Below are 13,961 nucleotides of genomic sequence, written 5' to 3'. Positions count from 1 at the left end.
AAATGATATGCAAACATATACCTTCAATGAAAGGAGTTGGTTCTATTGAAAGACTTAGTCTGATGGAAACATCACGCAGCACAAAGACTGCTTAGTTCCTGCCGAGCTGTTTCTCATCAGTGTGGGCTCATGGGAGTGAAAGAGCTTTCAAATAAGCACAAGGTCTCAGTTAATATTCACACTTTTTGCTTTTCACTTTTTAAGTAGCATAGTGCCTTTGTAAATCTGAGACACTTTTTTTCTTCGAGAAAAATATATGTTGGGGCCTATTTTGCTTTGTTTAGTTTTCTGTACTTTAGAAAAGACTTGTGTTAGTAATAATTTATATTTAAGAAATTTCACAAATGTGAAGGAATAAAAGTTCTAACATTTTCAAAAAATGTCCCTTATTTTGAGACTCCTAATAATTTTCAGGACTATAATAATATTCTTTCCTGACAATTTCATACACATACGCTTCATTCAGTGTTTTAATATTAAACATTAATGATTTAATTGACGTATAATCATTACCAAATGTTAAGATGTACAGAATCTGAAAGAAAAGAGCATCATGGTCACTGAAAGTCCCACAACTCCCAAGTGCTGATTCCCACCAGTGAGGGTTACTGCGGACGTTGCCAGGTATCTCTAGCGCTGGTTCTCCCAGCCTTGATCCCAGGCTGGATAATTCCTTGGTGGGGCCAGGTCTGTCCTGTACATCCCAGAGCATTTAGCAATATTGGGGCCTCACCCCATGCGGACGGTAGCACCGCGCTGCCCATTGTGACAACCAGCGTGTCTTCTGCAATTTCTGCATGACTCCGGGGGGCAGGATTGCTCCAGGTGGGGGACCACTGCCTGACAGGGAAAGTGAGATTTAGGAATAAACTTATAAAACTCTATTAATTGAAATTGAAGAAGAAAGAAGAAACTTAAATGAAGCCCAAACCATTGATTTATTTTATTTATATATCTGATAAGTATGTATTCGACTTGAACGATCCCTCGAACCTTTACAAAATTATGAAGTTTTTAAAAGGTTTTAGAGTCACCAGGTTTGACAGCAAACTCATTTTTTAAAATTTAATTCTTATTCAAGTACAGTTTTTTGTTTTATATTCCCTGCCCTGCCCCCCCCCCCGTGCTCCCCACCTCCCATTTCCGCCCCCACCTTAATTATTGTCCGTGTGTCCTTTATACTTATTCATGTGAGTCCCTCCCCTTTCCCCCTAATTTTAGACAGTACTGATCTATTCTGAAAAGTGGGGAAATTAGCACTCATTTGTCCTCTCCTCTTGTTTTTGTTCCCCGCCTTCCAATTTTTGCTAGTGTTGCTATTATTTGCATAGTTGTTTATTTCTTTTCAATGCTAACTAGTCCTATCACCAGAGTCTCTCTATTCTTAAATGATTGTTATTTTGATTTATTTCTTCTTGGATTGCACTGTCTGGAAGTTGAGATTTTGAACATTTGTGTAGAAGTTTGTTTGTAGGCACATGTCTTTGTTTCTCTTGCATATGCACCTGGGAGTGGATTTTCTGTGTTAGGAGGTGACACACTTTAGTCTTTTTAGAAACTGGTGTAACAGTTCTGGGACACGCTTCGTGACTCTCACCAGTCTGTACACACTGCCTCTTCTTTCTGCACCGAGAGATGCAGTCGTCTGTCTTCCGCAGCTTCTCTAGGTATCTCCTGGTTGACGTTTCATTATGAAGAGGGTTTTATTTTTCACCAAACAGGCTTCTATGTGCTTTGCTCTCAGCATCCTTTGAAATTTGAGGTCTTCCAGTTGTTTTAACACTTAAAAATAAAGTGAGGCTGGATACCTTTTCTTTCTCTCAGAAATCTGTGGGCACTTTTATCTTCTGGTATGGAATGTCGCTGTGGAAAGTTCTGGAACAAATTTATTTTTCTACCTTGTAGAGGACTTGCTTTCTCTGACTGTATGTTTCTGGTAATAATTATCCTCAAAGGTCAGTAACTTAACAAGGACGCATATCAGTGTTGTACATTGGTATTAATTCATCCTGAAATAGGACACAACGTGCTGAAATATATACATACGTTGTATATGCTGTTAAAAGAGCTGTTGCCAGTGTGAGCTACATTTCTGCTCTTGGCTCATTAATCTTCCAGGTAGCATATTTTATTTCTTTGGCACTTGAGTTTTCAACCTGTTTTATTCAATGCATTTCTTCTCAGTTAATTCATTGTGTTGAAATTTTATATCTAATCAGGGCATCCCCTAAACCTACATAATTATTAAAGATTGTTTTGTTTATTGTTCTAAGAAATTCTTTTCATTGAAATTATTTTCTTCATTTTGTCTGCATTTTTGAGAAATCACAGCTTCCCAGAATGCATTAAATAATCAAAGGTGTATGTAGGCAATAAATAACTTTGCAGAAGTTATATTCTTAGACTGGAAAAAGATATTGACTAGTGATTTGCTTAATTTCTCTTCCGTTTGACAGTTCTGTTCCATTTGGCAGACTACATACAAACCATTAAATAGTGTAAAGATCAATTCCGTTTTAGTGAATAATCATAATAAAATTTTGCAAGCTCTACTGTGTTTCATAATCAAGGAATTTTTTCACTTTTATTTTTATAATTTTCTCTCCTTGGGTTTTCTTTATTTAATTTTCCTACAGTTTCTTCACCTGTGTATTCTCTCCTCCCACATTCTTTTCCTCTCTTTTCTGTCTCCCTGTTTCCTACTTATTTACCCAATAATTTGTGTGTATTTATCGAGATACATATGATGCAATCACACTGGGAGCAATTACTCTAAGCTTTCTGATTGCTGCTTTTACAAGGGAAATCTCATAATTTCCTTTAGCAAATATTTATTAAGCCTGTACATTATACTGTTCCTTCCTCATGTAGAGAGAGATAGCAGTAAACAAAGTAGACAAAAATATTTGCATTCTTGGAGCTTGAGTTCTCTTGGGATAAACAATAAACAAATAAGTAAAGTGTATGGTGTGCTAGATGCTACTGAATGTTGTAAAGACAATGTAGTTGAGGCAGGAGTGGGGCTGGACTGGAAATTTTAAATAGAATGGTCATTAAATGCTCACTGAGAAGGTGGTGTGCAAATAAAACTCTGAAGGAAATAAGGCAGCAAGACACGTATACCTTAAAAGAGTGCTCTGGTCAGAGAGAACCCACATAGAAGGGTGGGCTGTGACTGGCATGCTCCTGAAACAGCAACGCAGTCCATGTGTTTGGGGCAGAGTGTGCGAGTAGGAGAATCGTGGAGGTCAGGATGGAAACTGGCTGTCAGATCATGGGGGACTTTCCTGAAAGTTCTTTATTTTTCATTGTGAGCACGATTGGAAAACATTGGAGTGTTTGAGAAGAAGGGCAATGTGCTCTATGTTATGCTTTAATGAGATTGAGCAGGGTAAGGGTGAAGCAAGGAGACCATTCAGGAGACCATATCAGCAGCCCAGCAGATAGACTGTGGTGGCTTGGGCCCTGGGCACGGTGGTCGTATGGGTGCAGTCTAGAAAAGCAATCAGATTTGCTGCTGGATTGATGGGGATTGCAAAAGGAAGAGTCCAGAGTGACACCAAGGCGCTGAGCGTAAATACCCATCAGTGGCCCACAGACTCGCCATTCACTGAGATGTGGAAGGTTGTGGCTGGGATTGGGGAGCTGCAGAGAAATAAGGAGATGTGATATTTGAACATCATAAAGCTGAGATGCCATTGGACATTTGGATAGAGGTGTGGAATTATTAGTTTGATAGTTCCAGGCTTCGAAAAATATATATATATATATTTATTATATTAAGTCATCAGCATATTTAAAGCCATGAGGTTGACCAGTGGGAGTTACTGTGGATGGAGAAGTGTAATGACAGGATTTTGAGCCACTCCAGCGTTGACAGATTGAAGTGGGTGAGGAGGGAGAAAGAAAACTGAGAATGTGAAGAAAACATTTCAAGGGGGGGAGAGCAGTCGGCTATGTTAATTGTTGTTGATAAGAAGAGTAGGATGACAGCTGGGAATTGACCGAGGACCCTCAAAAGTCAGAAGTGAAAGGAGAGTAATCCATTTAAAATATGGGTATTTTTATATGACTATGAATTATTTCTCCACCCCCAAAATTCATATGTTAAAGCTCTAGCCCCACAGTGTGACTGCATTAGGTGGTAGGGTCTTTAAGGAGGTAAGTTAAGTGAGGTCATAAGGGTGGAACCCTAATCTGATTAACTATTGTTCTCATAAGAACTGGACCGGACACCAGAGAGTGCCCCGCCCCCCAACTGTGTACATAGGAAAGGCCATGTGAAGACACGGTGAGAAGGTGGCCCTCTGCGAGCCAGGCATACAGAGGGTAAAAGACATCAAGAGAGACATGACCAAACAGGGAATGCAGGTGACAATTAAGCACATAAAAAGATACTCAGAGTCGTTAACCACCGGGCATATTAAAACTACATATCTTTCAAAATAGCTAAAATTAAAAAAAATGAAAACAGTGACAGCACAGAATTCTGGCCAGGATGTGGAGAAACTGGATCACTCATAGAGTGCTGGTGGCAATGTAAAATGATACAGCCAGTCTGGGAAAGAGTTTGGAAGTTTTGTGAAAAAATAAAAATAAACAAACAAACAAACAAATAAATAAAAGCAACCCTCATATCACCCAACGGTCACGCTTCCCTGCGCTTATCCCAGAGAACTGAAAATGTCTATTCACACAGACACCTTGATGTTCACAGCTGCTGTGAGTAACCACTGGAAACTGAGAAAAACCTGTATGTCTGTCAGCAGGAGGGTGGTTAGGATTGTGGGGCATCCGCACCACGGAAATCCACTTGGCTGTAGAAAGGAATGAGCTTAGCGGGTCTAGTCTTCCTAGAGACATTTTGAATGAGAAAAGGAAAAGTCTATCTCAAAAGTCTATGTACTATATGCTTTTATCTGTAGAACATTCTTAAATGAGGAGAACTGATTGGGAGTGGTCAGGGGTTAAAGGGGGTGAGAGTGGGAGGGAAGAGGGTGTGGCTGTGGATGGGAAGCCCGAGGAGCACTTGAGGTGGTATGAGAGTCCTTCATCCTACGACATGGATACCAATATGCTGATTGTGATTTCGAGCTAGTGTTTTCGAGATACTGCCTTTGGGGAGAACTAGGTAGGGGGAACACAGGATCTTTCTTTGTTAATTTTTGTAACTTCGTGAAAATCTACAATGAGCTCAAAATTGAAATTCCCATTAAAGAAATATGTATTTCCAGCTTTTAAAATGATTCTTCAGCATTCAGCAAGAGCCATTTGATAGTACATTATCCCCTGCCTTGCCATTTCTGTATTTCATTTTATTTTGGTCACTTTTAAGAAAGGTAATGGTACAAACTGTTTTGAGTTGTAATCATTAAATAAGTACAGAAATTTGCATGGCACTTTTTGTGCTTTAAAAAAAAGGTAGGGTGGGCACATCACCTGCATTTTGACCTGAAAAGTAAAGCATTTTCTTAAAAAATAATATATTTTTCAAATACAGTTCTTTTGTTTCAAACAGCCTTATTGAGATGGCACTCACACACCATACATTCAGCCATGGGAAGTGAACTGTTCACTGGCTCTCGGTGCACTCTTGGCACCGTGTCCCTGTCAGGCCGGGTTCAGGACGCTTCATTTCCCTCTAGTTTCCCTCTTCATTTCCCTCATCTCTAGTACCCTCTATTGAATTTAATTTAAAGCATATTATTAATTACTTTGATTAATTGCTAGTCATTAATTTCTTAGAGTAAGACGCCATGATTTGTTTTTGTTGGGATAGTATAAGGGGCCTTACCCTCCCCACCAGCATTCCTGCAGGAAACNCGGTGCACTCTTGGCACCGTGTCCCTGTCAGGCCGGGTTCAGGACGCTTCATTTCCCCCAAAGATCCGCGCCCCTCGGTCACTGTCGCTGGCAGTCGTGTCTCCCCAGCTAGGAACCCCAAACCTTCTTTTTGTCTTCATGAGTTGTCTCTGAAAGGATAGTCTATTAATACTAGGAACAAAAGTTTAGGAAAACAAGTGTTTTAAAGATTACTTGTTATCTTAACAGTTTACTATGTTAATTTTCTTAAATGAACTTTTTACTTTATGTATATAATGAAATAATTAGTACATCTTCCTCTTCTAAGTAAGTGACTATATGGGACCTACTGTTCATTACAATTTTTTTTTTAATTCTGGAGAGATAAAAGTTGGCATTTGTGAGGGAATCTTTCTGTATCTCTAGTACCCTCTATTGAATTTAATTTAAAGCATATTATTAATTACTTTGATTAATTGCTAGTCATTAATTTCTTAGAGTAAGACGCCATGATTTGTTTTTGTTGGGATAGTATAAGGGGCCTTACCCTCCCCACCAGCATTCCTGCAGGAAACCATTGCTTTCAGACCTGCTCACTGGTGCACTTTGGGGATTTCATTTAAAAAACCTCCTGAGCCAAGAAATCCTTACCTCAAACACCTGCAGCTGCCCACGGGGCCTGCCCGTGGGGCACCGTTCCCCTTCCTCCCTGCCCCTCCCTTCCCTGAGGCTGCCCAGGTCCTTCTGGGTGCTTCTTAGCAGAGTCTGCAAAGAGCTGGCATATCAGAACATTATTTGATCTTGGAAATACTGGTCTTTGCTTTCTTTATAATTATTTTGAATTAGCAGCAAATTCTGCTTCCAATAAAATATTCTTACTTCATTTTTTACCTATTATGAATCTGTAAAATAAGGTTTGCTAACTAGATAAAATAGGTACTATGATGTGTGAGTGTTCAAGCTATCAAAGGTAATAAATTATTTTAATTACTATAAAAGTATTCATTATAAAGATTGCAGCAATTCAAAGAATTGTTCCTCTGTTCCCACCAGTTCCCCGAAGCTGCCTGTAGGATGCTTTATTGGGTTAGCTGTCATATAAAAATGAAACAAATGGAACATTATGTCTTATGATAGTATTATCTAATTTAGTTCTTTAGGTAATTTTGAGTGTTTCTCTTTGAAATCAGACCAAATAAGTGAGATTTCATAATATTCAGTAATTTAAAGTTATAGCTTTGTTTTAATTTTCATAATATAGCTTTTCAACAGGAAGGCATTTAATTTCTAAAAACAGCTCAGGTAAGAACTTCTAAAAATACAAAAGTGTTATTAGCCTTCATCTGATATTTTGCATTTTCTTGCAGTTTTTCCTAGATATCAAAATGTTCAAGATGAGAAATAGCTGTAAATGAAAATAGGACCAGGCTTGACATATCCAAACAATGTGCGGTTTCATTTAGCTATGGGGGGAAAAGCCCTCCAAGTATGTTCTCAGCTGAATAACTTCAACTCTAAAATTGTCCAGATGTGATCTGAGAATTGACTTTTGTATCAGGTCTATAAGAAAAACAAAAAATAAAATTCAGTCACACATCGCTACTTAATGACGGTTCAGTCAGTGTGGACCACACAGGTGATAGTGGTCCTGTAAGACTGTAAAGAAGCTGGATTTCCTGTAAGAGGCAGAAGGCTGCATGGTTCAGGAGGGATTGCTTTTTCTCCAACAGGAGCATTCTCTGTCACTCTTAACAGCAGATTCCCTGTCACTCACTCACTGCACCTCAGTTCTGAGTACACTGACCACATCCCAACCTGTCAGCCTCTGACCCGTTCCAGCACAGCGGGGCCTGTCCCCACAGCGCTGCCCATTCACAGGGCACCACAGCCCTCCCAGGTCTAGCCTGACAGTCCTCAGAGTGCCTGGCTGCACAGGGTCTTGGGTCCTGTGCATTCTTCGTTGAGGACCCAAGACGCAGGTCCACAGGAGCTGCCTTCACGAGTATTAAGTGCGACTGCCCCGAGTGAGAGCTTTCTGTGGTGGCATGGAGCCTGCCTGTCCCTGCACTCTGGAAATGTTTTCAAGTTGTAAGGGTATTAGCATAGCTAAGTTTTATTTCTTCCATCAGCTCAATGCCAGAGAGAGCCCTCTGCGCCAGCCAGACAGGGTCAATGGAACCCAGACAAATTTCCAACATCAGAATATCGAGTCCTCTGTTCTATGTACTCTCCTTGTTAAATGACCCTCTTTTTTCACCAAATACCACCAAATTCCTTAATCTGACCACTGTTCCTACACACAATAGCCAGAACCACACCACCACGACAGTCCCCGTGGTCCTTTACTTCTCCATCTTGATTTGTCAGGCCACCTCCCCCCTCCCCAGTCTGTGTCATGGTGATCTGCCCTGGACCCAGCCAGCTTCGTGAGCCCAGCCCACGGCCCTGTTCGCGGGGCAGCGCTGGCAGCTTCCATGTTCTGACTCGGTGCGGTGGAAGCAGGGGGAGGGCTTGTGGGACGGCGTCTGTAACGTCTGCATGGTGTGCAGCCATGTGCTCGCCCTTCACAGCCACTCACCACTCCCTCGCTGACTCACCCAGAGCAACTTCCAGTCCTGCAAGTGCCATTTCTGTAAGTGCCCTACGCAGGGCGCTTTTACCTTTAATACTGATTTTTACTGTACTTTTACTGTATTTAGATGTCTTTGGAAACACAAGTGCTCACCATTGTGTTGCAGCTGCCTGCAGTATTTACTACAGTAACATGCCGTACAGGTTTGTAGCCTGAGAGCGATAGCCTATACCATAGAGCCCAGATGTGTAGTAGGCGCCTCCATCCAGGTTTGCGTAAGTGATGTTTGCACAAGGACAAATCGCCTAGTGATGCCTTTTGCAGACTGTACCCGTCATTAAGCAATGCAGGACAATAGAAATGAGCACTGCTCTGCAGAATTTAATTAGCAATAATCGCACCTCAGATAAACCTCATTGGCTACGATACTGCCACTGCGCAAAGCTGCTCTGCAGAATTTATAGAAAATAAGTTAAAATCTAAAGAACAAATAGAAGCTGAGTCAAGTTTGTGATTTTCAACTCTAGTTAGCTATTTGTTCTTTGCAAACATAGTGTACTGTTTTTTCTAACTTCAGCGGATCAATACAGTAGTCCCCCCTTATCTTTTGGGGGAGATGTTAAAGACCCCAGTGGATGCTGGAAACCTCAGATGGTACCAAACCCTATATATATATATATATATATATATATATATATATATATATATATATATATAATACTGTGTTTCCTCCTATACGTGCATACCTGTGATGAAGTTTAATTTATAAATTAGACACAGTAATAGATGAACAATTATAACATAGAATAATTACAGTAATACACTGTAATACAAATTACCTCTCTGACAACTGAAACAGCTAAGTGACTAAGCCTATACAGAGTGGAGATGCTGGACACGGGAATGATTCACATCCTGGTGGGACAGAGCGTGGTGGTGCGAGATTTCATCACACCACTCACAATGGCACACAAGTTAAAACTTAAGAATTGCTTATTTATGGAATTTTACATATAACATTTTCAGGCCATGATTGATCACGGGAAACTGGAACTGCAGATAAGTGGGGCAGCTGTAGTCTTCCTTCCAGGAAGCATATTTAGATAGAAATTTATCCAGTATTGTGGGCACATACTTGTAGGAGGCAGTTGTCTAGAACTCAAGATGTATATTTATACTCAGCATGTCGAGAATTTGCAGTGTAAGCAGCAATGCTGAGTTCACATCTCTGATAATGAGTCTCATCAGCCACACATTTCCAGTTGGATCTCAGTCCTGTTGCTTCCTGCCACTGCATTTGTATGTGAATATGTATGTTTTCCCCACACTTCATGCACAGACCCATAATACTTGTTCGGAAGGGAAGTCATAGATATAACAAAAAATGAACTGGAAAGCAAAGGTAAGACATACATTGTCCATGCAATTTTTGTCAGATCTCTTAATTTATACCCCAACCTTTTATACATGTTCTTTTCTTTTTTTATACTTTTATTTTTTATTTTTTGTCCTTTTTAAAAAAATATTTTATTGATTATACCATTACAGTTGTTCTATTCCCGCCCCTTCATTGCCCTCCAGCTGCACACTCCCTCCCCTACCATTCTCCCCTCCTTAGTTTATAACCACGTGTCTCAAGTTCTTTAGATTCTATATTTCCCCCACTATTCTTACCCTCCCCCCTATCTATTTTCTACCTACCATCTATGCTATTTTCTGTACCTTCTCCCCCCTTCTCCTCCTCCCACTCCCCTGTTGCTAACCTTCCATGTGTTCTTCATTTCCATGGTTCCACTCCTGATCTAGCTGTCCTCTTGGTTTGCTTTTGTTTTAGGTGTGGTTGTTAATAACTGTGAGTTTGCTGTCCTTTCACTGTTCATATTTTTCATCTTCTTTTTCTTAGATAAGTCCCTTTAACATTTCATATAATAAGGGCTTGGTGATGATGAACTCCTTGAACTTGACCTTATCTGAGAAGCACTTTATCTGTCCTTCCATTCTAAATGAAAGCTTTGCTGGATAAAGCAATCTTGGATGTAGGTCTTTGGATTTCATGACTTGGAATACTTCTTTCCAGCCCTTTCTTGCCTTTAAGGTCTCTTTTGAGAAATCCACTGACAGTCTGATGGGAACTCCTTTGTAGGTGACTGTCCCCTTATCTCTTGCTGCTTCTAGGATTCTCTCCTTCATTTTGGTCTTGGCTAATGTAATTATGATGTGCCTTGGTGTGTTCCTCCTTGGGTCCAATTTCTTTGGGACTCTCTGAGCTTCCTGGATTTCCTGGAAGTGTATTTGCTTTGCCAGACTGGGGAAGTTCTCCTTTATTATTTGTTCAAATACGTTTTCTACTCGTGGCTGTTTCTTTCCCCCTTCTGGTACCCCTATAATCCGGATGTTGGAACATTTAAAGATGTCCTGGAGGTTCCTAAGCCTCTCCTCATTTTTTTTGAATTCTCATTTCTTCATTCCTTTCTGGTGGGATGTTTTGTTCTTCCTTCTGGTCCATTCCATTGATTAGAGTCCCAGTTTCCTTTCCATCACTATTGGATTCCTGGACATCTCCCTTCATTTCAATTAGTTTAGCCTTCATATGTTCCTCTAATTTGTAACTATAATCAACCAGTTCTGTGAGCATCCTGATAAACAGTGTCTTGAATTGTGCTTCTGAGAGGCTGGCAATCTCTCGGTCGCTGAGAGTTATGGGCTCTGGGGCTTTGAGTTCTTCTTGCACCATCTTTTGGGCTGTTCGTGCCTGTTACGTAGCAGGATCGGAGCCCTAGGTGTTCACGAGAGCAGGGCAACTCAGTTGCTGGGTTGTGATGCTGTATGTGGGGGCGGGGTCAAACAGGAGCAATGGCGTCCCGTCTGCCACCTCCCACCTGGGCCCCCACAGGTGTGGCAGCTGCCCCTGTCACCTGGGCCTGTGCGTTTCGTCCCACAGCATGCGAGTGTACCACCGCCGTCAGCCCTCACCCCCTGGGGCCTGCGTGGTCCGTCACACTGTGCACGAAAGTGCGACCGAGGTCAGTCTGCCCCACACCCTGACTGGGTCTGGGCCACTTGTGTGCCTAGGTTGGGGGATCTGTCCTGCCCAACCCTGCTCCTCTGCTTGCTCTGCCCCTCTTACTATCCCGGTTGAATGGTTAGTTGTAGTTGGACTTCCATATAATTCAATTTTCTGTTCTTCGGCTGTGTCTTTGTTCTCCAAACCTTTATTGTATTCAAACTTGGTTGTGGGAGAAGGCACAGTGTTTCCACCTTTGCCTCCATCTTGGCGGAAGTCCTCTACACATGTTCTTCATATTTTGAATATTTTAAAACTTTCTGCACAAGGCTTTTGTACTATTTATCTAATTTATGATGAGAGGCAAAGTAAAAGATAATTTTGCATTAAAAGAATATTTTCATGGGAATATCAGTGTAGTGTAGAGTAGGTGGTGTCTTCCTCTTTAGTCAGATGAGGACATCTTGAGGCCCAACCTCAGTTTAGAAAATCACAAGGCCCATTGATGCAAACAGGCAGCTGAGAGTGTAACTCTGCGAAGTGTGTGTGTTGGAAGTGTCAGAACAAAAAACACTTAAAGCTTCCTTAGGGCTTTTGTTATTCAAAGTAATGGTGTTTAAATTTCCAAGTTATATAAAAAAATAAGTCTACTAATTAGTTTTTGGCAGGTCCATTTCCTATCACTTTGGCAGAGGATGGTAATTAGGTGAGGATTTTTCCTTAAACCACATACGATGTTCAGACCATCTCTGTAGTGATTTTTCCCTCCCTGGACTGGCAGGAATCCAGATGCCCATCCGCAGAAACTCTCTAATGTGCTTGTAGACTGTATGGTATATCGTTTAGAAAAAAGAAAAGCCAGTTTTTATGAATTAACAGTATTTTTAATAGGAAAATGCTAAAGACAGAAAGTGTAATTATGTCATTCATTTTATGTTATGAAATCTTCTTACTTTTGGATATTTTCCTCTGTTTTTTCAAACCAGGCTCATTTTGGAATTCCGCTTCCTTCAATACTGAAGCATCATACCTCCATTTTCCTACTTTCCATGGAGAACTCAGTGCAGACGTGTCTTTCTTTTTTAAAACCACAGCTTCCTCTGGGGTGTTTTTAGAGAACCTGGGGATTACCGATTTCATACGGATAGAGCTGCGATGTACGTCTCCTTTTCCAGATGAGTCCATGGAATTCTACTGAGTAGTAAATCTTTTAACTAATTTTTAAAGTACTATGTTTCTACTTTATCAGCTGAATCTTTTCACTCTGTCCCTTGAAAAAAAATTCCATGAAATTAAGTTAGTCTTTCAGTAAGAAAATAATTTAATATTATTTAACTTTTGATAATTTGGGGAAATCATTGTATTCTCTAGAACCAATTTGAGATTCATTTTAAATTCCAATAATGAACATATTTTTAAAAACTAAATTCTCAATTAATTACAAAATTAATTAAATCGACTAGCCATATTATTTTGATATACTCTAAGACTGTTACTAGTCTCAATATCAAATGCATATTGACACTATAAAATTTATATAAACTTTGAGTCACTGTAAAATTAGTTTTTGTTTTAATAAAATGCTACTTAGGTTTCTTCCCCTGGCTGAATAGCTTTACTTTTTATCCATATGAAAAATTAACTTTGAGAATGAATTTCCTAAAATTTGTTTTTTTCCAAAAATACAAAAGTGTTTTATTGCCTGAGTCCACAGCTATTCTTTACTAATGTCCTTGGGTCTGCCCATGCAACTCGCATCATTATATTCAGGAGTTGCTATGCTGTGGTGCTATTCCCTCGCGTGCTGAAGACTCAGCTCTCCACCATGGGGACTGCCATGACAATCTTCATGTCTAACATTCCAGCTCCAGCTGTTGTGACTTTTTCATTTGATGTTGGGAACGGGCCTTCTGAAATCTCCGTGCAGTCACCCACTCACTTCAATGACAACCGGTGGCACCATGTCAGGGTGGAAAGGAACATGAAAGAGGCATCCGTTCAAGTGGATCAGCTCTCACCAAAGACCCAGCCTGCTCCCACGGATGGGCATGTCCTTTTGCAGCTAAACAGTCAACTCTTTGTGGGTGAGTTCTCTTTCTAGGCAGTTTGTCATTTAATTGTAGGATGTAAGGGCAGACACGAGCCTGAATAAAATAATACCAGCTATGAAAATAATGATCATAACAACAGCAGGTGGTCGTTTGTTGAGAACCTGTGCTCCAGAGTGTGTCCCAGGTGCTTCTTCTCTTCCCTGTAATGAACCTGTGGAGTGGTATTGTCCCTACTTTACAGAAGAGATGACTGACGTCGAGGGGGTGAAGTGGCTTGCCTTCAGCAATCTACCTAGTGAATGATATTCAAATTTGTGTTTAATTCCTAAACCTGAATTCTTAATATTGCAGATTTCGTGGATTGTTCTAGGACTTGGTACTTGTTTTTGTTTTTAAACTGATCCCTGTATGTGCTCAGACAGGGGATCGAACCCCCAGCTCTGGTGGTATCAGGATGATACTCCAACCAACCGAGCTACCCAGCTAGAGCTCCATGACTTGTTTTAACATTAGTGCTTTTCGTATGATATTG

At 40.5% G+C, this 13,961-nt stretch overlaps 1 protein-coding gene and 1 non-coding gene across 2 annotated transcripts in view; one reads left to right on the top strand and one right to left on the bottom strand.

The window, feature by feature from the left end:
- CNTNAP4 (contactin associated protein family member 4) overlaps positions 1 to 13,961 on the top strand; it is a 252,791-nt gene that overhangs the window by 206,908 nt on the left and 31,922 nt on the right. The window contains exons 16-17 of the mRNA XM_037063587.1: positions 12,365 to 12,535; positions 13,244 to 13,462. Of these exons, the coding sequence (XP_036919482.1) occupies positions 12,365 to 12,535; positions 13,244 to 13,462 (390 nt within the window). The remainder of the gene's footprint in view (positions 1 to 12,364; positions 12,536 to 13,243; positions 13,463 to 13,961) is intronic.
- LOC118999295 (U4 spliceosomal RNA) lies at positions 8,678 to 8,820 on the bottom strand. Its single transcript, XR_005069083.1, has one exon. It is a non-coding gene; the product is annotated as a U4 spliceosomal RNA (small nuclear RNA).

Source organism: Sturnira hondurensis, unplaced genomic scaffold (assembly GCF_014824575.4).
Source record: "Sturnira hondurensis isolate 20B ecotype Veracruz unplaced genomic scaffold, ASM1482457v3 Scaffold0014745, whole genome shotgun sequence".
Taxonomy (NCBI): Eukaryota; Metazoa; Chordata; class Mammalia; order Chiroptera; family Phyllostomidae; genus Sturnira; species Sturnira hondurensis.
Note: the sequence above shows the minus strand (reverse complement) of the source record. Positions and strands in the feature narration are given on the sequence as shown.